This window comes from Saccopteryx bilineata, chromosome 2 (genome assembly GCF_036850765.1).
Source record: "Saccopteryx bilineata isolate mSacBil1 chromosome 2, mSacBil1_pri_phased_curated, whole genome shotgun sequence".
Classification (NCBI taxonomy): Eukaryota; Metazoa; Chordata; class Mammalia; order Chiroptera; family Emballonuridae; genus Saccopteryx; species Saccopteryx bilineata.
In genome coordinates this window covers 366,586,638-366,611,039 of record NC_089491.1, presented here as the reverse complement: position 1 = coordinate 366,611,039, position 24,402 = coordinate 366,586,638, and the positions used below count along the sequence as shown (strand labels likewise).

Sequence of the window (24,402 nt, the reverse complement as noted above, 5' to 3'; positions counted from 1 at the left end):
AAACTGGTTCTTTCATATTTTTTTTTGCAACACGTTCATCTTTCTCAATTTGAATTCAGAAAAGATGGGGAACACTACTTTTGCTTGTTACTCAGATTTCATCTTAGATGTTCTCTATTCTCCATATTCTAAGATGATTTGTGTTCTCCAATGTGGGTTTCACACACCAGTGTTCTGTTGAATCTGAATGTGTTTTCTAAAAAGGGGCCATCTTCAGTGTACTTAGGAAACTGAGCTAAACAGTTGAACATGCTCTTTAAGTGCAGCATTCAGAGCCTTTCATGTATTCGTGGATTATGAATGTCCCAGGGAAGGCTGTGACTTGCATTGTTCCTCAAACCAACGTGGAACCCTTGCCTTGCACAAAGCGTCAGGTAAGGTGAGCGTTGTGCAAAACAACTCAGGAAATGCTGATGTGGAAGCCCTGCAGTCGTTTGTTTCAAGTCTTCTGACAAGCGCCGACTCCCTTTTATGGGGAAAGCCACTGCCATGGGAGGTGAATAATTACTGCCAAGAGTAGTTATTATCTCACCGCATAAGCTCTGTTTTACTCTTAATTACATATACCGGTTTTGTCAAGGCTAAAAAATATACTTTGGTTATACGGAAATGTTTAGAGACTTGACTGGTTTCTAAAAGTATGAGGCAAAAGGGAGAAGACTGAATAAAATTCAAACTAAAAATTGAATTTTAGTTTGCTCTATCTGTAGCAATATATAGAGATATCTTCCTATGTCCCATCCTCCCTATCCTAATTTACTTAGGTGTGCGTCCTACCAGTGCTCACGACACTTTCAGATTCATCTCTAACTTCTCTGTTTTTGTTTTTTTTAATATTGTATTTTGCTGATATTTTTAGAGAGAGCAAGGGAGAGAGCAGGAGAGAGAGACAGGAACATGTGTTCCTGTGTGTGCCTTGACCGGATCGAACCGGCAACCTCTGCGGGCCAGGTCGACACTCTAGTCAACTGAGCTTTCGGCCAGGGCATCTAACTTACTTGTTTGCATCTTGAACATAAGATCTTGGAAGCAGGGATGGGAGATTTATAGATCACAACTGTGCCTTCTATTTTATTTAGTAGAAGGTTTTTAGTGTTTTTTTGTGTTGTTTTATTTTGCTTTTCTTTCTTTTTCCTTCTAGTCACTGAGGAACATGATCTTGTAGTTCCTCAGAAATTTGTTACCTCTCAGTTCCTTGCTTTAAGTATTTCCCAAATCTAAAATTGAAACATGCTAATCAGCAAATAGTTAACTACGTATTTATAAAATGTCCCTTCATTAACTCTCTGTTAGAAAAAAGGATTTAGCCTGACCAGGTGGTGGCACAGTGGATAGAGCATCAGCCTGGGACGTGGAGGACCCAGGTTCGAAACCCCACGGTTGCCAGCTTGAGTGCAGGCTCATCCGGCTTTAGCGCAGGCTCACTAGCTTGAGCATGGGATCATAGACATGACCCCGTGGTCGCTGGCTTGAGCCCAAAGATCGCTGGCTTGAGCAAGGAGTCACTCACTCTGCTGTAGTCCCCCGGTCAAGGCACATATAAGAAAGCAGTCAATGAACAACTAAGGTGCTGCAAGGAAGACTTGATGCTTCTCATCTCTCTCCCCTCCCTTCCTGTCTGTCTGTCCCTATCTGTCCCTCTCCGTCTCTCTCGCAAAAAAAAAAAAAAAAAAAAAAAATTTACCTATAAATGTGAGCATTTGCTGACTCTAATCACTCTACAGACTCACATTTTCTCCCCATCCCATTGTCTAGTTTTATTTTCTTTTTTTCTTTTTTTTTTTTTTTTTCATTTTTCTGAAGCTGGAAACAGGGAGAGACAGTCAGACAGACTCCTGCATGCGCCCGACCGGGATCCACCCGGCACGCCCACCAGGGGCGGTGCTCTGCCCCCCAGGGGGCGATGCTCTGCCCATCCTGGGTGTCGCCATATTGCGACCAGAGCCATTCTAGCGCCTGAGGCAGAGGCCACAGAGCCATCCCCAGCGCCCGGGCCATCTTTGCTCCAATGGAGCCTTGGCTGCGGGAGGGGAAGAGAGAGACAGAGAGGAAAGCGCGGCGGAGGGGTGGAGAAGCAAACGGGCGCTTCTCCTATGTGCCCTGGCCGGGAATCGAACCCGGGTCCTCCACACGCTAGGCCGACGCTCTACCGCTGAGCCAACCGGCCAGGGCCTAGTTTTATTTTCTTTATATATTGTATGAAATTATTTTCACTTGCAAGTTTCTTATCTGTCTCAACTCCATCTACCAATCTCAGATTCTTATTATAATCGAGACCTTTCTTTCATTCTTTTGTATATTGTCAGCAACTGACAAAGTGAAAATGCACATTGTAAAATTGGGGGGGACATTTTTATCAAATTAGTCAATTTGAGTAAATATTTACCAGTATAATTTTTTTTTAATTAATAGGAATCATGTACTGGCTTAACAAATGTAGAAAAAAATTAATTCAATCCCACTTGTGGATTTCTGATGATAGAAAATCACTTTTCTCAACAACATGATGAGTCTAAAGATTTTATAAGGGTAGCTTTCACCAGGTCATACAGAATTGCATACACAGGCACAGGTACGCGTCACTGGACACATGTCACTCAGGACCATTCTGGCCTGTCACTTTGTGTGTAGAGGCTTGTGATGGCTACTCAGGACACTTAGACTCTAAAGGGGAAAATTATCTCATGTAAAAGACACTTTATGAGAAAAGACAACATACAAATAAATCTCCACAATTCCAACCAGGAAAATAAACAATTTCAAATCAGTCTTTCTGCTTATATAGTGCATGTTATGTCAGAGAGCTTTTTATTAAAGAGGTAGCTTATTCATACAGGGACTTGCAGCCTCAGATAGAAAAAAGCAAGAAGCCCACAGTTCCTTTTTCTTCAGTGCAGAAATCAAGTTTTTCCAGGACTGTACTGGGCAATGGGGACTTACGCTACCGAGCAACTGTCCTTTTGTTTGCCACTTGGGGTTTGGGTTTTTTTTTTCTGTTTCTATAGATTTGCTTATTCTGGACATTTTCTCTAAATGGAATCATACAGTATGTGGTTCTTTGAGACTGGCTTGTTTTATTTAACATGCTTTCAAGTTCATCCATGTTGTAGCATATATCAATCCTTAATTGTATTGATACAATATATTCCATCGTATGGATAGATCGTATTTTACTTATTCATTCACCAGTTGGTTGACATTTGGGTTGTTTCTACTTTTTTAGCTATTGTGTTTAAATCTGCTGTGAACATTCAGGCACACATTTTTGTGTGACTGTGTTTTCAATTCCCCTGGGTCCATATACCTAGGAGTGTAATTTTCAGGTCATGCGGTAATTCTATGTTTATCGGGTTGAGAACTGCAAGACTGTTTTCCAAAGTGATGGCATCACTTTATAATCCCACCAGTAGTGATAAGGGCTCCAATTTCTCCACATCCTGGCCAGCATTTATTATTATCTGTCTTTTTTATTATTATCATCCTAATGGAATTGACACACTATCTCCTTGTGGTTCCGGTTTACATCTCCTGAGAAAGCAAGAATGTTTTCTTATGCTTAATGGCTCTTTGCATATCTTCTCTGGAGAAATGTTTGTTCAGATTTTTAACCCATTTTTAATTGGGTTTTTGTCCTTTTTTTATTGAGTTACATATTCCAGATACCATATATAATCTATTCTTTATATGTTCTAAATATAAGTCCCTTATCAGATACATGATTTGTAAAAATTTTTCTCCTGTTCTTTGGCTTCTCTTTTCATTTTCTTTACGGTGTCTGGATTACATGTTTTCAACCTTTTAATTATTTTGTGTTTTTCTTGTTTCCCCTATTAAATTGTGAAATTTAAATTGTAAAATTCCACAAATCTGGGAACTGCTACTCCTTTTCGATCTCTGTTGCCTCCAGGACAGCTGCCATTTGTGGTACGTCTGTTAAAGAATGCATCTCCACCACCGCCACCTCTGCCCCAAGAGGTTTTCCTGGCAAAATATTTGATTTCATTCTTCATGAGATGATACAGTTATTGGTTGGTTTTCTTGCAGGTCAATCGATTTAGTAAAGTGGAAGACCGAGCGATTTTTGTCACTGACCGTCACCTGTATAAAATGGATCCCACGAAGCAGTACAAGGTGATGAAGACTATCCCTCTATACAATGTAAGTATCCCCTGCTTCTCTCTGAGTATATTGTTAACCTGGTGTTTGTAAACCAGTTGGGGGCCAACAGTCTGATCAATAAAACCTTTGGGGCTTTAAGAAGCCCACAAACTCTTGAAATTTTACACCAATCTTATGTTGTGTACAAATGTACAATTTTCTGTAAGGAGGATCCAAAGCTCCCAGTAGAGTAACAAAGACATTTTTTTAAAAGGTAAAGACTGCACTCTATGTGATCTTTCTCTATTTCTCATTCTACTCACTGCCGCAGTGTTGCGATATGTAGTATAGTTTCTTGTTTATTTTCATAAGGCTTGTTCTTTCTGTTCCTAATCCTATTCATTGTTTCCGTGTTGTGATACATATGTTTTCTTACTTATTTTCATAAGGCTTGTTTTTTTTTTTTATGGAAATAGAATCAGAGAAATGATAGAGAATTATTTTATGAAAGCATTATTTGTCTTTTAAGTGTAAAATTTACGCTGTTTCTAGAAGTTCTTTTCACCTATACATTTTACCTCTGATCTGAACCCTCTCCACTGTTTAGCGTCTCCATGGGGTTTTCAGATTCTGGAATCAATTCCTTATTTTGAATGGGAAATTTGGTAGGTGTCTCTTTGAATTTCAGTATGAGATTTAAAAAAAAAATTTTTTTTTTCCTGCTTTACAAGTGACTCCTTGTTCTGATTCTCTAGAAAGATCCTGCTGGACTGCTGGTTCTTCTCATGAGTGAGGGGGTTTCCCCCTGTGTGCTGGTTCTTAAAGAGGGGGCTCTGTTTGTCCAGTAACAGGATATAGGAGAAATATTATTATAGATTATTTTAAATCCTTTGAGTCTCTGCCGAAGGGTATAGGAAACATTGTTTCTGTCGTTTCCTCCTGTTGAATCAGCAGCTTTGTTGGTTGTGAGGTGCAAGGAAGGCAGGTTGTCCCTGGCTTTGCTAAACGGTATGGAGCATCCCTGCAGGCGTAGTTAGTGCCCCAGCTGAGGTTTGTCTTCATTATGCATCCCCTTCCCTCCCCACACACACCTTGCTCCCTTTCAGAAGGCTGATGGGTCGCAGCTAATAAAGAAAAGCTAATCTAAGATGGTCTTGCTTGTATGTAGCTTTAATGAGGATTTCCTGGTTTATCTATCAATCACAGATTAAGCCTAATAACCCTGCAGTCTTCAAGTAGGAGGTGAAGGAAGATAAGGGGGAAAAATTCAAATCTTGTCAAAGGCTAATAAGTATGTATAGAACCAAACAAACATGAATTGTGGATTATATTTCTTTTCCTTATTTTCTGTTCAGTGGAGATCAGTCAGGCACAGGATATAAAGTCAATAAATAGTGCAACATTTCTTTGAACTGAAGGTATTTTTTCAAACTACCTTCCTTTTTTATGTTGATTTGTGTATATTTATACCCACTGTTCCCCTTCACCACATTGTCATTATTGTTCATAGTACCAGTAATGTTATATAATGTCATAAATATTAACAATGTTTGACAATTGTAGAGGTAAAACAATGTTAGTAGGATGGGTACACATGGTCGCAAATGCTGTCAGTGCTCTGCCCACATGCCATGTATTCATTCCCTTATTTTTGTACAGCAGCCTAACTTCCAACAGCCAACATCTTTGTCAAATGGCTATGCTGGCCTGACCAGATGGTGGTCCAGTGGATAGAGCATTAAAGGACCCAGGTTCAAAACCCCAAGGTTGCCAGCTTGAGCACGGGCTCATCCGGCTTGAGCGCAGGTTCACCAGCTTGAGTGCAGGGTTGCTGGCTTGAGCGTGAGATCATAGACATGAACCCATGGTTTCTGGCTTGAGTCCAAAGGTTGCTGGCTTGAAGCCCAAGGTCACTGGCTTAAGCCCAAGGTTGCCGGCTTGAGCAAAGGGTCACTTGCTCTGCTGTAGCCCCCCAGTCAAGGCACATATGAAAAAGCAATCGATGAACAACTAAGGAGCTGAAATGAAGAATTGATGCTTCTCATCTCTCTCCCTTCCTGCTTATCTGTCCCTATCTGTCCCTCTCTCTGTCACCAAAAAAAAGGGGGGGGCTATGCTGGCCCTGGCTGGGTGGCTCTGAATAGTGTCATCCCACCACAACTGAGGTCACACGTTCAATCCCCTGGTCAGAGCACATACGAGAAGCAACCAATGAGTGCACAACTAAATGAAACAACTAAGTGGAACGAGTTGATGCTTTTCTCCCTCTCCCTCTCTCCCTCCCTCCTTCCCTTCTTTTTTTCTCATCAATGGAAAAAAATTTTTCAAAGACTATACTGCTAGAACCCACTTTGGCCCCACACAGAGAGGACTGGAAATGCTCACCAACCCCAACAACCCAAGGGTGTGAGGAGATACACTGCTCACAAAAATTAGGGGATCAGGGAACATTCAGACACTCCAGTACTTTCAGTGCTTTGTAGAGTGCATTTTCACCAATGAAATAAAAGTTGGTTTTGCATCTCATTTGCATAATCAAACAACTTTCTTTGACTTGTCATTTGTTTCTCTGATATTCTTGTTTAAGTAAAAAAATCAAATGCTTCTTTTTTTTATCACTTCGTATTCATTTTGAAATATCCCCTAATTTTTGTGAGCAGTATAAATAGTTCAACACCGTCACCACTGACCAACCTAATTCAGAGGTGTGTTTTATACCATTTCTTAGAGCTTCCCTGTAGGAATCAGCTGCAGTCACCTACAAAGGTAGCTGGCTTGATAATGGGCTCAACTGGCTGACTTCCCTTCCCTGAACCCCCCCACACACACTTTCTTGCCAGTGTCCCAGCACCTCCCAAATCCATTCTCTGTGCTCATCAGCCTTGTCTCAAAGTCGCTTCTGGGAGGAGCTAACTTCAGAGTAGTGGCTGCCTCTTAGAAGGGAGCCAGTGGAACGGGATAGGGAACTTCCAGCTGTCTTGGTAAAGATGTTTTAAAGCCTGAAGCAACTATGGCAAAGCATTAAGTCTGGATAATAGGGACATGTTTGTTATTTTATTCCTTACACTTTTTGTATGATTGAAATATTTTGGAATTAAAAACAAAGTTTAAGACAAGGAACCTTTAAAAATGATAATGCTGATAATGTGGAGAAGTTGGGAGGGGAGGAAGGAGAATAATTTCCATTTTACCATGTTGAGTTTTAGGTATTGGTGAAGCTTACAAGTATCCGTTCCACAGGTAGTCGGGAGTCTGATATTACAGGGAAGGGGAGAATTCAGCACTAACAATAAAAATGTAAGACCAGATCTGTGTATAACTGGAGGCTAAAATTATGAATCTAGTGGGAGACAGGGAGCAGGCGATTCAAGGACATCCATTCATTAAATGGTGGGGAAAAGAATCACTGATGGAAATGAAATGAAAAGGACATCTTTTCTCTTTATGGTCCTCCATTTGCTTAACTCTCTTCTAATGTGCTAAACGAGCTCTAATTTTTCTTCGGTTCCATCAGGTTATGAATTATTCTAGGAGCGAAAAGAACTATGAGAACACCATGTCTCAGAATCAGATTGGAAAGTTTTCAGAAATAAGAGTCATCAATAAAAACATAGAGCTAAGTGTCCCATCTTCTCTCCTCTCATGCTCTGCTTTTCATTTCTCCTTCTGCATTGGGACCATATACTATCTTAAGTAACATTTTGCCTTGTTTTTAATAAGGAAGCACATGAAAGTAAGGGAGAAGAGTCTGGTGGAAATCCAGGACACAGTACCACTCAGCTTCTAAAGCAGCGCTAAGGGACCCTGTTATTCCGTGGTCCTCCATAGCCTGAATGCTTAGATAGGCTAAGTTTCGGCCATTCTCTGAATCTCTGCTTCTCTCTGTGTGTCTTTTTACTGTCGCTTACTTTTCTCATGGCACAGGCCAGCTCTAGCCTCAGGTCTGAATCAGCCAACTCAACAAACCCTTAGAGTTCGTCCTACACTAACATATTGAACACAGTGTCTCAGATGAGGCCTCACTATAGCAACCAATTCTGCATGATCCAAATTGGTATTTTAGTTCCTTGTCAAGCACTTACGTATCTATGCTTAGCCTTCCCTGACTTTTCCTAGTATAGCATGGATAATTGTTACAGTTCATTCTGGGAATAATTGATCTCTTCCCTCTATAGTTTTTGACTGTTGCCCTTAGCCCCAAGTCACAGTTGAACCTTGGTCACAAGTCATGCTGAATATTGTGGGGGATCATTAGGTTCCCAGTGGGAAAGAATCAGTGGGAGAGAAGTGCTTCAAATAGGCCACGTTCGTCAGGTATCCTTGAGTCCGTGGGCTTCTTCCACCTGCCTCCATTCCAACTGCGAGAATCCTAGTCTGCAATTTATGATACATGTATGTGCATGCATATATACATGTGTGTGTGTGTGTGTGTGTTCTATAGGGGGGAATCCTTAAACTTCAAGTTTATTTATTGCTTATGAGACAATCTGTGTTTTTTGTTTTTTGTTTTCTTAGCAAGACAGAGAGAGGGGCAAACAGAAAGGGAGAGAAATGAGAAGCATCCATTCTTCCTTGCAGAACCTTAATTGCTTTCTCATATGTACCTTGACCAGGGGGCTCCAGCTGAGCCAGTGACCCCTTGCTTAAGCCAGCAACCTTTGGGCTCAAGCCAGTGACCACAGGGTCATGTCTGTGATCCCATGCTCAAGCCAGTGACTCTGAGCTCAAGCTGGTAAACCCACACTCAAGCCAGCAACCTCGGGGTGTCAAAGCTGGATCCACTGCATCCTGACAGTCTGTCCACTGCACCACTGCCTGGTCAGGCAGTCTATGTTTCATATACATTTTCTAATGTATATAATACCACATAAAGCTATTATTCTACAGTCAACATTCTCCTGCACTGGCATTATCCCCGAATTATTTTTTAAATATAAAAATTCATCAGATTATTATTTGTTATACTATTCTGGCCAGTTTTTGTTAACTTAGAGGCAAAACACATTGCAGAATTAAAAAGAAAATTTAAAGAGAACTAAAATTTAAAAAGAAAGGAATAACTCTTAAGGTTAACCATTTTTTATTTTATGACTTAGAAATCTCTTTCCTCTTCTCTACCATTGGCCCATTATTCATCCACTCTCCATAATTATTTTTTAAGGTTTTATTTATTGATTTTACAGAAAGAGGAGTGGGGTGGAGCAAGAGTTTCAACTCATAGTTGCTTCACTTTATTATTATTTTTTAAAGATTTTATTTATTTATTTTAGAGAGAGGAAAGAGAGAGGTGGTGGTGGAAAGGGAAGCATCAACCCGTAGTAGTTGCTTCTCCTATGTGCTTTGACCAGACAAGCCCAGGGTTTCGAACCAGCAACCTCAGCATTCCAGGTTGACGCTCTGTCCTGTGCCACCACACGCCAGGCTCCACTGACCATAATTCTAACAGGTCAAAGCAACATTATTAGTACCTCATGTCAATAAACAAAATTGTCCTAGTTCATTTTCTCTTTGGAAATGAGTACCTTGAACTAGAATTTAATATACCTTTGCTGTTGTAATCATTTTTCAGTGACAGTATCCCACTGCAATAGTGATTTTCAAACTTTTTTCCTGAGGCTTGGGTAATGTAAGTAAAACTGAAATCACTGGATTGGTAGACCCTTGGGATATTTTATTGACACATGGCACACCCCAATCACCAATTTATGTCTGGGCAAATATTTTAACTTTTTATTGAAGAATGCCTTACATCTAGGAAAAGGCACAGATCTTAAGGGTATAGCTGGATGAATTACCACGAAGTGAATTCACCTGTGTACCCGTGGCCAAAGTCAAGCTAGAGACCGTCAGTGGGACTCCCAGAAGCCCCTGTGTCCCTCCCAGTTGCTACCTCTTCCTCCATTGCCAGAGGCGTAATCTTGCTCATTTTGAACCTGGTGTAAATGGAATCAAACATGATGTATTCATTTTTATTTCTTTCAACATTGTATTTATGAGATTTATCCATGTTATTTTGTATAACTCTAGTTTGCTCATTTTCATCGCTCCCTCCTAAGAGGTATATAGGGAACACCCATGTGCACCCCCACCTACCTTCAGTAAGTGTTTATTTTTTGCTATATTTGTTTTATCTTTCTCATGACACTTTACCACTAAAATGGTCCTGTGTGTATTCCCCTAAGAATAAGGGCATTCTTCTTCATAACCACTGTACCTTTTTATACCTAAAAAATGAATATTTCCATAATATTTAACATTTAGCACCTACTCAGATTTCCTCAATTGTTCAAAGAATGTCTTTTATATACCTGTTTTTTTTTTAAATCCAAACTTTTCCAAAGTGGCTGCTCCATTTTACATTCCCTTCACTATGTAAGAGTCCTAGTTTCTTTACATCCTCATCAAAACTTGGTATGCATGATGTTGACTTTTAAGAGTCCTGGACTAGTCTTGTCTGGACTTGCCTGTTTCCTCATGGTTCATTGAATTTACTCCCCTAGTCCTTGTATTTATGTAAACTGGAAGTTAAATCGGGAGATGTTAATTTTATTTGAATAGTACACTTTCACATATTTAACCTTACACCTTGCATCTCAGTAAAAATGGTGCACATATAGCTAATTCTGCCTTGTAGGTCATCTTTGGAAAATTTTATGGTAGCAAGCTATTACTCACTGCAACCTAAACTTCTAACTGCTTATGGAATAGACCCCATATTTTCCTGTGAACAACTAGAATTTAGCATAAAAGTTAAAATAAATATCACCATCAACCTGACCTGTGATAGTGCAGTGGATAAAGCATCGACCTGGATCACTGAGGTGGATTGCTGAGGCCACCGGTTCGAAACCCTGGGCTTGCCTGGTCAAGGCACATATGGGAGTTGATGCTTCCTGCTACCCCCACCTCCCACCCCCGCTTGCATGCTCTCTCTCTCTCTCTCTCTCTTCTCTAAAATGAATAAATTTTTTTTTAAATAAAATAAATAAATATTACCATCAAACATTACCTGTAAATAAATATCCTGTCACTAACAGTGCCTGTTATTTTTAGTTTCTCTTTTCAGTCTCCTCCAGATCTTTGCTCTTAATGTTTATTTAGGGGTGTTTTTTTTTTTAATTTTCCAAAATTAGAAGCGAGGAGGCAGTCAGACAGACTTCTGCATGTGCCCAACCAGGATCCACCTGGCATGCCCACCAGGGGGCGATGCTCAGCCCCTCTGGGGCGTTGCTCCATTGCAACTGGAGCCATTCTAGCACCTGAGGCAGAGACCATGGAGCCGTCCTCAGCGCCCAGGCCAACTTTGCTCCAATGGAGCCTTGGCTGCAGGAGGGGAAGAGAAAGATAGAGAGGAAGGAGAGGGGGAAGGGTGGAGAAACAGATGGGCACTTCTCCTCTGTTGGGACTTCCACATGTCGGACTGATACTCTACTGCTGAGCCAACCAGCCAGAGCCTTTTTAAGGCTTTTGTAGTTGGTTTAATTCTCTCCTGAAAAATCTGCACAGTCACTGCAGATAAAGTCACTGCAGGATCTTCACCCCTACTTATTGCCAGCACCAGCATTGATCTTTGTGGTCCCCCTGACTTTCTCCATTCTGTTCTTGTGTTCCTTTCACTGTTTTCTGGAGGTCTTCTTCTCATTTCTGGCCATGTCACTCAAGACACGCTCGGGCTTATTTTTCTTTGCGTAATCCAAGGAATCATAAATCATGACAAAGGCAGTTGTCTTGCCACCACCAAAACAGATTCTAAATCCAAACACAAGGGTGACATCTGGCGTGGTCTGAAACATTTTGGCTAGCTTTTCCCAAATTTCTGTCTAGGTACTGTTCTCTTCCCGGGTGAAGGACATCAATGATCACTTGTTTCTGCTGAAGTAGTTCATTGGTTCTGAACTTCCTGGTCCGGATGGTTACTAGGTAATTCGTAATGGCAGTCAGTCCTCAGGCAGCCAGAGAGGAAAACTGCCTGGTATTTCATATCTGTTTTTACAACTGTTATCTCTCTCCCCAAACCACTGGCCATTTTACTCTCTCTATCATTATGCCTTTTCTAGCTATAGGTATTTGAGGTTCTTCCGTGTCTTTTCACGACTTCATATCTCATTTTTTTTTAATTCACACTTTTGTTTTTTTAATTTTATTTTTTCATTTTTAGAGAGGAGAGAGAGGGAGAGAGAGAGACAGAGAGGGAGAGAGAGGAGAGAGAGACAGAGAGAGAGAAGGGGAGAGGAGCTCGAAGCATCAACTCCCATATGTACCTTGACCAGGCAAGCCCAGGGTTTCGAACCGGCAACCTCAGCATTTCCAGGTCGACGCTTTATTCACTGCGCCACCACAGGTCAGACCTCTCATTTCTTTTTTTCTTTTTTTTTTTATAATTTTTATTCATTTTGGGGAGGGAGGGGGAGAGAGAGAGAGAGAGAGAGAGAGAGAAGGGGAGGAGCAGGAACCATCAACTCCCATATGTGCCTTGACCAGGCAAGCCAGGGTTTTGAACCGGCAACTTCAGTGTTTCCAGGTTGATGCTTTATCCACTGTACCACCACACGTCAGGCTCTCATTTCTTTTTAATCACTCAGTAATATTCTATTGTGTGAATATATCATAATCTATTCATTTGCCTATTGAAGGACATCTTGTCGTGAGTTCCAGTTTTTGGGACAATTATGAAGAAATCTGCTATAACCATTCACACACAGGTTTTTGTATGGACACAAGTTTTCAAGTCATTTGGGTAAATACCTGTGAACAAAATTGTTATATCACAGGATAAGGCTGTTTAGCTTTATAAGAACTGCCAACACATCTTCCCAAGCGACTGTGCCATGCCTGCCAGCAATTGAGAGCGCCTGTTGTTCCGCCGCCTCATCAGTATTTGATATTCTCAGTTGTTGTTGTTTTTAATTTTAGCCATTCTGACAGGTGTATAGTGGCATCATGTACTTTTCTATTACCCTAAACTCAAACTCAGTGTACACTGGGGTCTCAGTTAAGCTTTGAATACAAGTATCCTCTCTCTATTCTGTCATTCATTGGTTTGTGCTCAGGGTCAGGAGATAAAGTCTGTTCTTTACGTAAGCCTAAGCAAGATACAACTAAAAGGTAGACTTGGAACCTTTTTTTTCCCTTCCATTAGCAAAATAATTCTATCAGTTTATCATTTAACAATAATTCCAGTCACTCTTCACAGGAAAGGTAAAAAATAGGTCATTCTGATGGATTTTTGAGAATATTTTCTGTAAACGTTCTTGCAAATGACATGGTCAAATAATTATTAACAAAAACCTGATAATGACATATTCAAGTTATAGATGATCCCAGGGGGACTTTCTGTGTACAAATACTGTGTAGTTAGGGTGAGGGTTTCAGCCAGCTGAAATCTGTGTTATAGTCATATTAGGACCATCCCCCATGAGTCACTCTCTGCACTCTCTTTGTAAGTTGTAATATCAAATTAAGGCATTAAGTTCAATACAGTTGTCAAGAAAGGTTAAAATTTTCACAGGGATTAGTAGGGTCAGAATTTGAATGTTTTGCAAAGCCAGGAATTGTGGTTGCTGCAGCTTGATACGGACAACAAAGGCAAGAAGTAACCCACACAGTTAATAATACTGTATCCAAAACTTTGATTACAACCTCTTTGAGAATCCTCCTAGAAATCCCTATAAATTGGTACAAATGCATCCTGTGGCTAACGCACGTTCCCTTGAAACCAGCATGCGTCTGCCATTCGAGTGGCGTGGGCACTGGCTCACCCCAGCCAGCACTTGGGGCGCTGGTTGCCAAGATTGAGTTTAATTTGCATAAACATAAAATCTGTTCACTGGTTTCGAGTGAGACCACAAAAACTGAAACATTTAACTTGCTCTCGGCTGGAACTTCTCTTACTCTTTTGTCGGTAGGCTGTGGCCGAGTTGGTAGAGCGTGTTCGAATCTGCCCAGTAATGCTGTGTGATAGAGTCCCTTTCGATCAGGATGGGCTTGATGGCTAAGGAAGCAGCCAATTAATTACACAAACACATCCTTTAGTTCTGCGGAGATGGCAAAGCAAGCAGGAGAGAGAAAAAGAGACAATTATCTGAACGGATGTGACTGTGTTGTAGCAGTAAATGGGTTGTAATTATGCCAGGCTTCGTGCTTTATTGCTCTATTTGACGTGACTTGTTAGAAAGATATCATTTCATTTGGAAGGCAGATTGTCCTTGTAATGTGTACAGGGGTGAACCCTACTGAAATCCATGGCCCGCCAACTCTGCTCCCCATCACCATTTCTAAAGCACCCTACCCTCATGGCAACATCCCAGGAGAAGGTGTTTCCATGGTAATCTCCATGGAGGCAGTCAGCTGACATCTGGCACCGCCTGAGCTGGTGTGTGCCAGCCTTCTCCACTCTCTCCTCCACTGAGCCTTTAAAACAGAGGTCGGGAACCTATGGCTTGTGAGCCAGATGTGGCTCTTTTGATGGCTGCATCTGGCTCACAGACAAATCTTTAATAAAAAATAATAATAACATTAAAAATATAAAACATTCTCATGTATTATAATCCATTCATTTCCTACCGTTCATGTTCATGGTTGCGGGTGGCTGGAGCAAATCAAGCTGTCTTCCGGGACAACACCAATTTTTTTTTTTTTTTTTTTTGTATTTTTCCTAAGCTGGAAACGGGGAGAGACAGTCAGACAGACTCCCGCATGCACCCGACCGGGATCCACCCGGCACGCCCACCAGGGGCGATGCTCTGCCCACCAGGGGGCGATGCTCTGCCCCTCCAGGGCGTTGCTCTGCTGCAACCAGAGCCACTCTAGCGCCTGGGGCAGAGGCCAAGGAGCCATCCCCAGTGCCCGGGCCATCTTTGCTCCAATGGAGCCTTGGCTGCAGGAGGGGAAGAGAGAGACAGAGAGGAAGGAGGGGGTGAGGGTGGAGAAGCAAATGGGTGCTTCTCCTGTGTGCCCTGGCCGGGAATCAAACCCGGGTCCCCCGCACGCCAGGCTGACGCTCTACCACTGAGCCAACCAGCCAGGGCCACAACACCAAATTTTTATTGGATAATGCGTAATGTACACAGGTAGTTGTGAAGTCAGGAAGTAAACTTCCCTCATTTTAATCAAGTAGTCAGCTAGCTAATTGCAGAAACCCTTTTGACAAAGAAGATGGCTAAAAGAAAAAAAGATAAGGAGTATCGTACTTTTCAGCAGGAATGGACAGAGGAATTCACCTTTGTGGAGAGAGCAGGTTCTGCAGTGTGTCTAATATGCAATGATAAAACTGCATCGATGAAACGGTCAAATATAAAGCGGCACTTCGACACACGCCATACTACAGTTGCATCGAAATATCCAGCGGGGGACAGCAGGAAGAAAGCATGTCAAGAGCTACTGTGCAGAGTGCAAGCTAGTCAGCAGCAACTCCGTGTTTGGACCCAACAAGGTGACTGGAATTTGGCTAGCTTTGCTGGTGCTTTAGCAATTGTGAGAAACGGAAAGCCATTCACAGATGGGGAGTATGCCAAAACATTCATGCTTGATGTTGCCAATGAACTTTTTGACGACTTTTTGGATAAAGACAAGATAATCAGACAAGTAAAAGACATGCCCCTGTTGGCAAGAACTGTTCATGATCGTACCATCATGATGGCAGATCAAACTGAGGCAACACAAGTGAAGGACATAAATGCAGCACCATTCTTTTCTCTCGCTTTGGATGAGTCAACAGACGTAAGCCATTTATCCCAGTCCAGCATGATTGCAAGGTATGCTGTTGGTGACACATTATGTGAGGAAAGTCTTGCTGTTTTGCCTATGAAAGAGACAACAAGAGGGGAGGATTTATTCAAGTCTTTCACTGAGTTCACTAAAGAAAAAAATCTACCGATGGATCAACATATTTCGGTGTGTACTGATGGTGCTCCGTGCATGGTGGGGAAAAACAGAAGATTCGTAGCGCTTCTTTGTGAATATGAAAAGAGACCCATCCTAAGTTTTCACTGCATCCTACATCAGGGGCGCTTTGCGCTCAGATGTGTGGCGAGCAGCTTGGTGAAGTGATGTCGCTGGTCATTCGGGTGGTCAACTTAATTGTTGCCCAAGCTTTAAATGATCACCAGTTTAAAACACTGCTGGATGAAGTTGGGAGTAATTATCCTGGTCTACTTCTGCACAGCAGTGTGCATTGGTTGTCAAGAGGGAAGGTGGCCTGACCAGGCGGTGGTGCAGTGGATAGAGTGTCAGACTGGGAAGTGGAAGGACCCAGATTTGAGACCCCAAGGTCACCAGCTTGAGCGCGGGCTCATCTGGTTTGAGCAAAGCTCACCAGCTTGGACCCAAGGTCCTTGGCTCCAGCAAGGAGTTACTTGGTCTGCTGAGGCCCCCGGTCAAAGCACATATGAGAAAGCAATCAATGAACAACTAAGGTGTCGCAACGAAAAACTGATAATTGATGCTTCTCATCTATCTCCGTTCCTGTCTGTCTGTCCCTATCTATCCCTCTCTCTGACTCTCTCTCTGTCCCTGTAAAAAAAAAAAAAAAAAAAAAAAAAAGAGGGAAGGTGCTCAGCCATTTCGTGGCTTGTCTGAGCAAAATCCAGACTTTTCTTGAAATGAAAAACGTCGAGCATCCTGAGTTAGCTAACACTGAGTGGCTCCTGAAGTTCTACTATCTCATGGACATGACTGAACATCTGAAGCAGCTCAATGTGAAAATGCAAGGCGTTGGAAATACAGTCTTATCCCTTCAACAAGCAGTGTTTGCATTTGAAAACAAGCTGGAACTCTTCATCGTCAACATTGAAACAGGTCGGTTACTACACTTTGAAAAACTGGGAGAGTTTAATGATGCATGCACAGCAAGTGACCCTGCTCAACATCTTGATGTCCAGCATCTAGCAGGCTTCACATCTAATCTCCTGCAGTCATTCAAAGCGTGCTTTGGAGAATTTCGTGAGCGCACTCATCTTAAGTTCATCACCCATCCTCACGAGTGTGCAGTGGACAGCACCGACCTGAGTTACATCCCCAGTGTCTCTGTCAGAGATTTTGAACTACAAGCTGCTGACCTGAAGGCCTCAGACAGGTGGGTGAATAAGTTCAAGTCACTAAATGAAGATTTGGGAAGACTTGCACGACAGCAAGCAGAGTTGGCAAGCAAACACAAGTGCGGAGAAATGAAAAAACTTCAACCCGCGGACCAGCTGATTGTTTAAACTTGAAACGCGCTTCCCGTCACATACCATACACTGCAGCATTTGAGTATTGCTGTACTGACAATGTTTGGCTCTCCATATGCATGTGAGCAGTCTTTCTCACATCTAAAGAATGTTAAGACCAACCTATAATCACGTTTAAGGGATGGAAGTCTCAACACCTTCATGAAGCTTAACCTCACCACGTATCAACCAGACTACAAAGCCATCAGCAAAACCATGCAGCACCAGAAGTCACATTAATGGTAAGAAGTTCTTTATTCATCATTGGTTAGCAACAGCATAACAACGTTATTAAAAAGAATTCAGAGACTTATTGTACTCTAAAAGTGTTGGTCTTACATAAAATGCACACATTTACTTGTATTTAGTCAGTGGTAGTCAACCTGGTCCCTACCACCCACTAGTGGGCATTCCAGCTTTCATGGTGGGTGGTAGCAGAGCAACCGAAGTATAAATAAAAAGATAGATTTAACTATAGTAAGTTGTTTTATAAAGATTTATTCTGCCAAACTTAGCAAAAATCTGACATAAAGTACTTGGCAAGTAATTATTATTATATGCTTTAACCTGCTGTAACTCTGCTTTATAAATTTTATAAAGTAAAGTTACTTCCCTACTTTATAAATCACCATTACTGTGGAACCAGTAGGCGGTTAGAAAATTTTACTACTAACCGAGATACAAAAGTGAGCAGTAGGTATAAAAAGGTTGACTACCCCTGTATTTAGTGTTAAACATATGTATGGCACTCACGGAATTACATTTTAAAATATGTGGCGTTCATGGCTCTCTCAGCCAAAAAGGTTCCCGACCCCTGCTTTAAACTATATGTATTAGTCCTCTTTAATGGAAAGGATATAACCCCTTAATGACAGATGCTAAGTGGCAGTCAAGTTTATTTATTTATCTAGGTAATAAATTTTTTTCCTAATTCATTCTTAGCAGGACCCAGATGCTGTGTTATTTTGAACATCTTGTACTAACATTTATATTTTTGACTGTTATAACAAAGAGAGTTGCTTACCAGTGTTAGATATTTGGAAACCCCTGTCCTTAGAAAAAAGTGATGTCTCCATGAAGAATTTTTAAAGATACAGATGTTGAAGTCTCTGTTTAATTTTTAAAGAATCTCTTCTTACTCTCATCGCTTTGGCAACTAACAGTCTTGCTGCTCTCCTTATAATTTTTTTTATCAATTAAAGATTTTATTATTAGGTTTGAGTGATCCATGTAAGTGTAAATATTTCTAAAAAATGGCACATCTAGCCATGTTGTCTCATGTTTTGGGGGGGTTGTTGTTTTTTTACAGAGTCAGAGAGAGGGATAGATAGGGACAGACAGACAGGAAAGGAGAGAGATAAGAAGCATCAATCATTAGTTTTTTTTCATTGCAACACCTTAGTTGTTCATTGATTGCTTTCTTATATTTGCCTTGACCGTGGGGCTACAACAGACCAAGTAACCCCTTGCTCAAGCTTACGACCTTGGGTCCAAGCTGGTGAGCTTTGCTCAAACCAGATGAGCCTGCGCTCAATCTGGTGACCTCGGGGTCTCAAACCTGGGTCCTCCGCATCCCAGTCCAACGCTCTAGCCACTGCACAACTACGTTGTCAGGCTCATGTTTTTTTTTTCAATAAGAGAGAAAGAAGTGAAAATTTCAGAGCTAACCTGTGTTGATCATCTTCCTGATGTGATTAGAAGTGAATGACTTTTGTTGTACTGGTTAGAGACCACTGCTTATGTTAAACAGGACTAAGCAACCTGATTTCTAATATCCAAAGCCAGTGCTTTCCAGCAGGAGGAAAAGTCCATTTCCATCAGTTCTATACTTGGACATTCAATTACAAATGGAGAGGATGTACTTAACCAGTATCTGAAAGAAACAGTCATTAGAGCCAATGTATAACCCTTTTAAAAAGTTGTCTTGTTAAAGAAACACAAAACCTTTTAAAAACTAAAGTATAAGCAAATTAGTACACCACCACCATGTTCATCCAGAGGTCAGATTTCTAGAAACACGGTCCTCTGAGAACCAAGCCCTAAATGGAGGCGTGTACGTGAAAAGGTCTTTGCATGTTCAGAAGCAGATGCCACTAAGCCGAGGCAGCGCTCTCTTCTGTGCACCTGCCCCACACTAACTGGAACAGTACGCACACGGCACAGCCTCTGCACACAGGCCTCGAGGCACAGGCCTGTGGCTGCCGTGAGGAGTTGCACAGTACTGTACCTTTCTCTGAAGAGGAAGCTGCAGCTCAGAAAGATACAGTTTATCCGCCAAGGTTTTTAAGGTCACAGGGAGTGGAGCCCTTGGAATCACAATCCTGACAGTGACCTCCTACTGCAGCCTCCCTTTTATGACAAATAGCACATACAACTAAAATCCTGTTTTAAGAAGAGGGGGGGGAAAAACAACAGGACATGCATTAGGTCCTGGCATTAGGTGATTTCAATATGCTGCATCTCCGTCTTGCTAAGAACCCTGTGCAGGAAGTTAAGTATCATTGCACCAGTGAAGAAAGCAGTTCTCAGAGAAGTTGGCCGCTAGCACAGGATTTCAGCGCAGAGAGTCCAAGGGAGCCCTAAAGCTAGTCGTCTTCTGCCTTAGTGCCTACCATATGCTCTTTCTCTCTCCCATTCCCTTTGTTTACTTATGGAAGTCTTTCTTACAATAATAATTGCTTTCTAAGATACAGTGTATCCATAAAATCATGGTGCACTTTTGACTGGTCACAGGAAAGCAACAAAAGACGATAGAAATGTGAAATCTGCACCAAATAAAAGGAAAACTCTCCCCAGTTTCATACCTATTCAGTGCAGTTCGATGTGGGCTCATGCACAGATTTGTTAGGGCTCCTTAGGTAGCTATCCCGTATAGCCTCTACAGACTCGTCACTGACTGATGGCCTACCAGAACGGGGTTTCTCCACCAAACTGCCCATTTCCTTCAACTGCTTATCCCACCGAGTAATGTTATTCCTATGTGGTGGCGCTTCGTTATAAATGCGCCGATATTCACGTTGCACTTTGGTCACGGATTTGAATTTAGCGAGCCACAGAACACACTGAACTTTCCCCTGTACCGTCCACATCTCGACTGGCATGGCCGTGGGCTGCTCCACTGTATACACGGCCCAGCCACCTGGTGCTGTTGCTGTATGGGCCCGGTGCTGAGACGGGGACTGAGCGGCAGGTAGCAGGAGGGAGAAGGGCCTTGGGAGGGCGTGGGGTCGTCAGGAAAGCGACGCTGGGCATGGCAGAGGACTCACTGCAGCAGAGATGGCTGGATTTTCTCTAGCGATCAGCTGCCCACGCAGCAAAGGGCAACAAGATGTTACGTCATCATCTGCGCATGCGCACATGCTGCCACATCATCCTACAGAAACTGGAGGGTTTTCCTTTTATTTGGTGCAGATTTCACATTTCTATCGTCTTTTGTTGCTTTCCTGTGACCAGTCAAAAGTGCATCATGACTTTACAGACACACTGTATTTCATCTTGGCCCTGGCCAGGTAACTCAGTTGGTTAGAACGTCGTTCTGACATGCTGAGGTTGCGGGTTTGATCCCTGGTCAGGGAACATACAGGAACCAGCCAGTGAATGCATGAATGAGTGGAACAACAAATCGATGTTTTTCTTTCTCTCCCTTCCCCCTTTTCTCTCTCCTCCCTCCCTCCTTTCCTCTCTTCTTCTCTCCCTCCCTTTTTCCTTCTCTCTCTTGCTCCCTTCCTCTCTCTCTCTAAACTCAATCAATAAATAAAATTTTAAAATATTTCATCTTAACCTTTTGAGAATAAGTGACTTGTAGGCCCTGGGGATCCTGCAGGAAACTACATAATCAAAACTAGAGCTTCTGTACGGAGCATGTTCCGCATGTCAGGGCTGTCAGGGGCTGTCAGGGACGGTCCGTTGGGATACAGAAAAGAAAAAGAAAACCTGTGCTTCATTCTGTTGGAGAGAGAGGAAAAAAAAGAAACAGCACCTTTGAAGGGAGCTGCCACATTCTACTTCTGTTTGCACAGCTGTTTCTCTCTTAATTACAATCCTGTCGCTTCCAAGAAGAAACATGTACGAAAAGGTACTGCGGTCTCAGGTGGGCCAGAAAAAAATGTGCTTTCACTGCTAACCTGATTCTTTGAAGATCTGAATTTGATTTTATTTAGTTTCCACTTTTAAAGCCCAAGTCAAAAATGTTCGTAGCTTCTCATTCAGGGGTTCTCAACCTTGGCTGCACATGGCAAGTGCCTGGGCACTTTCTTTTTAATTCTGATACCCAGGCCACACCCCAGACCAATGAAATCAAATCTCTGCAGGCCCGCCTAAGCATCAGCATGTTCTAATGTTACCACGTGAGTCAACTTTGCAGCCAGGCAGGAAAACCACTGATTATTCTGTTCCCCAAATTTATTCACTTCTCTTGTTCTAGCTATTTCCCATGAAATCACTTGTTAAAAGTTGGACTTGTCCCCAGATTCTATTCTGCCCTTAATTTTTTTTCTCACCTCTGTGAGTGTGCACATATGTGCAAGAGAGACAGGGAGAAGGATTGTGTGTGTGTGTGTGTGTGTGTGTGTGTGTTCTAGACAGCTTTGTGGTCTTGTGATCTATATCAAAAATTAAATCTTCCTTGAGGTATTAACTATGATTTCATGTTTGAGGACTGTCTTATCTAAAGATTTTCCTTAAACAAGAGTTGTATAAGATGATGAAATCACCTTCTATTTGATGACTTTACTCCTTGTAATGGACATCCACATACGTGGTCTCACCTGACCTTCCCCACATAATTGGGGGTGACCTACAATGGTCCTAGATAAACAAGCTTTTTTCTTTATTATTGGTTGAGGTCCAGAGCACACTTTCTATACACTGAAGTATTATCGCAAAGTTCCAGGGCTCTCCAGGGAGAGTCTTACTTTCTAATATAAGAGATGTAAAAAAGGTTTCATTTTCTGGACATTATTTCTAAATAAAGACATGACACCTTCACGGTGTGCCAGGGATGGTGAGGCGTCTAACAGGGAAAGTAAAGCCAGGATTCTCTCTCCTGACTTTGCTAAATACTTCTTTGGTTTCTGTAAATGGACCAGTTATGTTGCTCATTAGGAACCTCCCCCCCCCCCCAGTGTCTGCCCTTCCTCCCCTGCTTCTCCATCCCGCATCATTGCACACAGCTTGTTGAGTTTTAAAAATAGCTCTGATTGTATTTAAAGACCATCCCATTCTAAATGGTAAAGGACAAAAGAGAAATCACATCCCAGTGGAGTCTGGCAAACACAGGTGTTAGGAGACATGGGAACATATGGGTAGTTGTTGAATTTATGCTCCATTTTAACAACAGCACCCACCTCAGTGGAGTTTTGAAGCCTGAAATGAGATGCATGAAAATAAGCCTGAAATGATGCATGTAAAGTCTTTAGCATAGTTCTTGTCACATGGTAAAATGCTCAGTAATTAGAAGCTGCTCTAAACCCCCTTGCAGACTGGCAGTGCCATGCCTGTGGAAACCAGAGGAATAGAATGGAGTCAGCCCTCAGCATCCTCACTGTCTATTCTTTCTTCTTGCTTTTCATCCTCCCAGATGCATAGCTCCCTCACTTCATTTAGGTCTCTGCCCAAAATAACCTCATGAGAACTGTCTAGAGTAACCCACTGTATCCATCGCTATGCCCTTATGCTGCTATTTTATTCTTCTTCATAGACCGTGTCACCACTGTAAGGTTATACAGTTGCTTATGTTCAGGCTCCTTCATAGACCTCATTGGAACCTAGACTCCATGAGAGAAGGGTTGTGGGCTCTTGTTACTGCCATACGGTAGGTGCTCAATAAATAGGTGTTGACGACTGAGTTGGAGGGGTCGACTGAAGACAACAAAGCAGTTAAGAGGCTCTACTCTTATTAAGAACTTACAAGGGTCTGAACTCAAGCAAGGAAGGCTAAGAGTGGTAAAGGGTGCTGACTGGAGAACTAAGTGGTGGTAACAAGAGGCTGTAGGTACTGAGTAGAGAAAAGGGTCTAGACTCATAGGTTTCTTCCTTGGACAGCTTGGGTAGGTGATGGGTGCTGATTACCTACCCAGATGGGAAATGGAGGGGAAGAAAGAGGGATATGGTAAGACAGTGTGGAAATAAGTTCAGTCCTAAATGGATTTCATTTGAGCTCTCTAAGGAACAAAAATGGAGAAGCCCAATAGACCATTGACCATCCGGAGAACAGTCCAGAATGGGGACATAGATGTGGAAGACATTAATGTGTGGTAGCCAAAACCATGAGAGTGGACGAGAGCATCCACAGAGGGTCCGGAGAGAAAGGAAAATCACGTAAGGTGGCCAATCAGAATGGAGCTTTTAAGGCAATGATGTTTGGGCTTTGATAGGAACCATCAGAGTTTCTTGAGCAGAGAGAGCCCTTTGACCTCATTTACACCTTTTACTCTTCATCTTCCCCACAGTCGATAGCCTTTTTGGTCATCTCTCTGCTATGGTCCTGCGGCACTACGCCAGGTAGTAGAGGAATAAAGATGAGAAAGAGCCTCTGCTTATCGTCTAGTGAGGTGAGGTACACGAGACAGAAATCATCGCAGCACAGTTTATTAAATGCTCAAAGAGAAGCATGAACTGCTGGGAGAGAGCATGGAGGAGGAGCTGGGAACGGGTTTCAGCCGGGGAGGAGTTTCAGGGGTTCATGCGTGGGGACACACGCGTGTGCATTTTTCTGTGGTGGGCACCTGCAGCTTTTCTCGGATTCTTAAAAGAAGATGCAAACTACTATTCACACTGTTTGGGGCAATACAGACCCCCCCTCCCCCAGATTTTAAGTGGCATGATGAGATTTATTTTTTAGGAAGCTAATTCTGACTGCATTGCAAAGTGTGGGCCTAAATGGGAAGAGACTTGAAATAAATGCCGTTTCCGGGGCTCTTGGGATCATCTCAGCAGAAACAGTGGCATCGGAGGTCGGAGAGACTCGCCGGAAGGGCTTTCAGAGTTACCCCTGAAATTAACTTTTTAAAAATATTTTCTATGTGCCGGGCGGGCACTCATTTAATTCTCTACATGTATTGACTTAGGTAATTTTTTCATCTTTCTTATGAATTGGTTG

At 42.2% G+C, this 24,402-nt stretch overlaps 1 protein-coding gene across 1 annotated transcript in view; it reads left to right on the top strand.

Moving 5' to 3' along the window:
- MYO1D (myosin ID) overlaps window positions 1-24,402 on the top strand; it is a 366,899-nt gene that overhangs the window by 217,881 nt on the left and 124,616 nt on the right. The window contains exon 20 of the mRNA XM_066263321.1: window positions 4,045-4,158. Within this exon, the coding sequence (XP_066119418.1) occupies window positions 4,045-4,158 (114 nt within the window). The remainder of the gene's footprint in view (window positions 1-4,044; window positions 4,159-24,402) is intronic.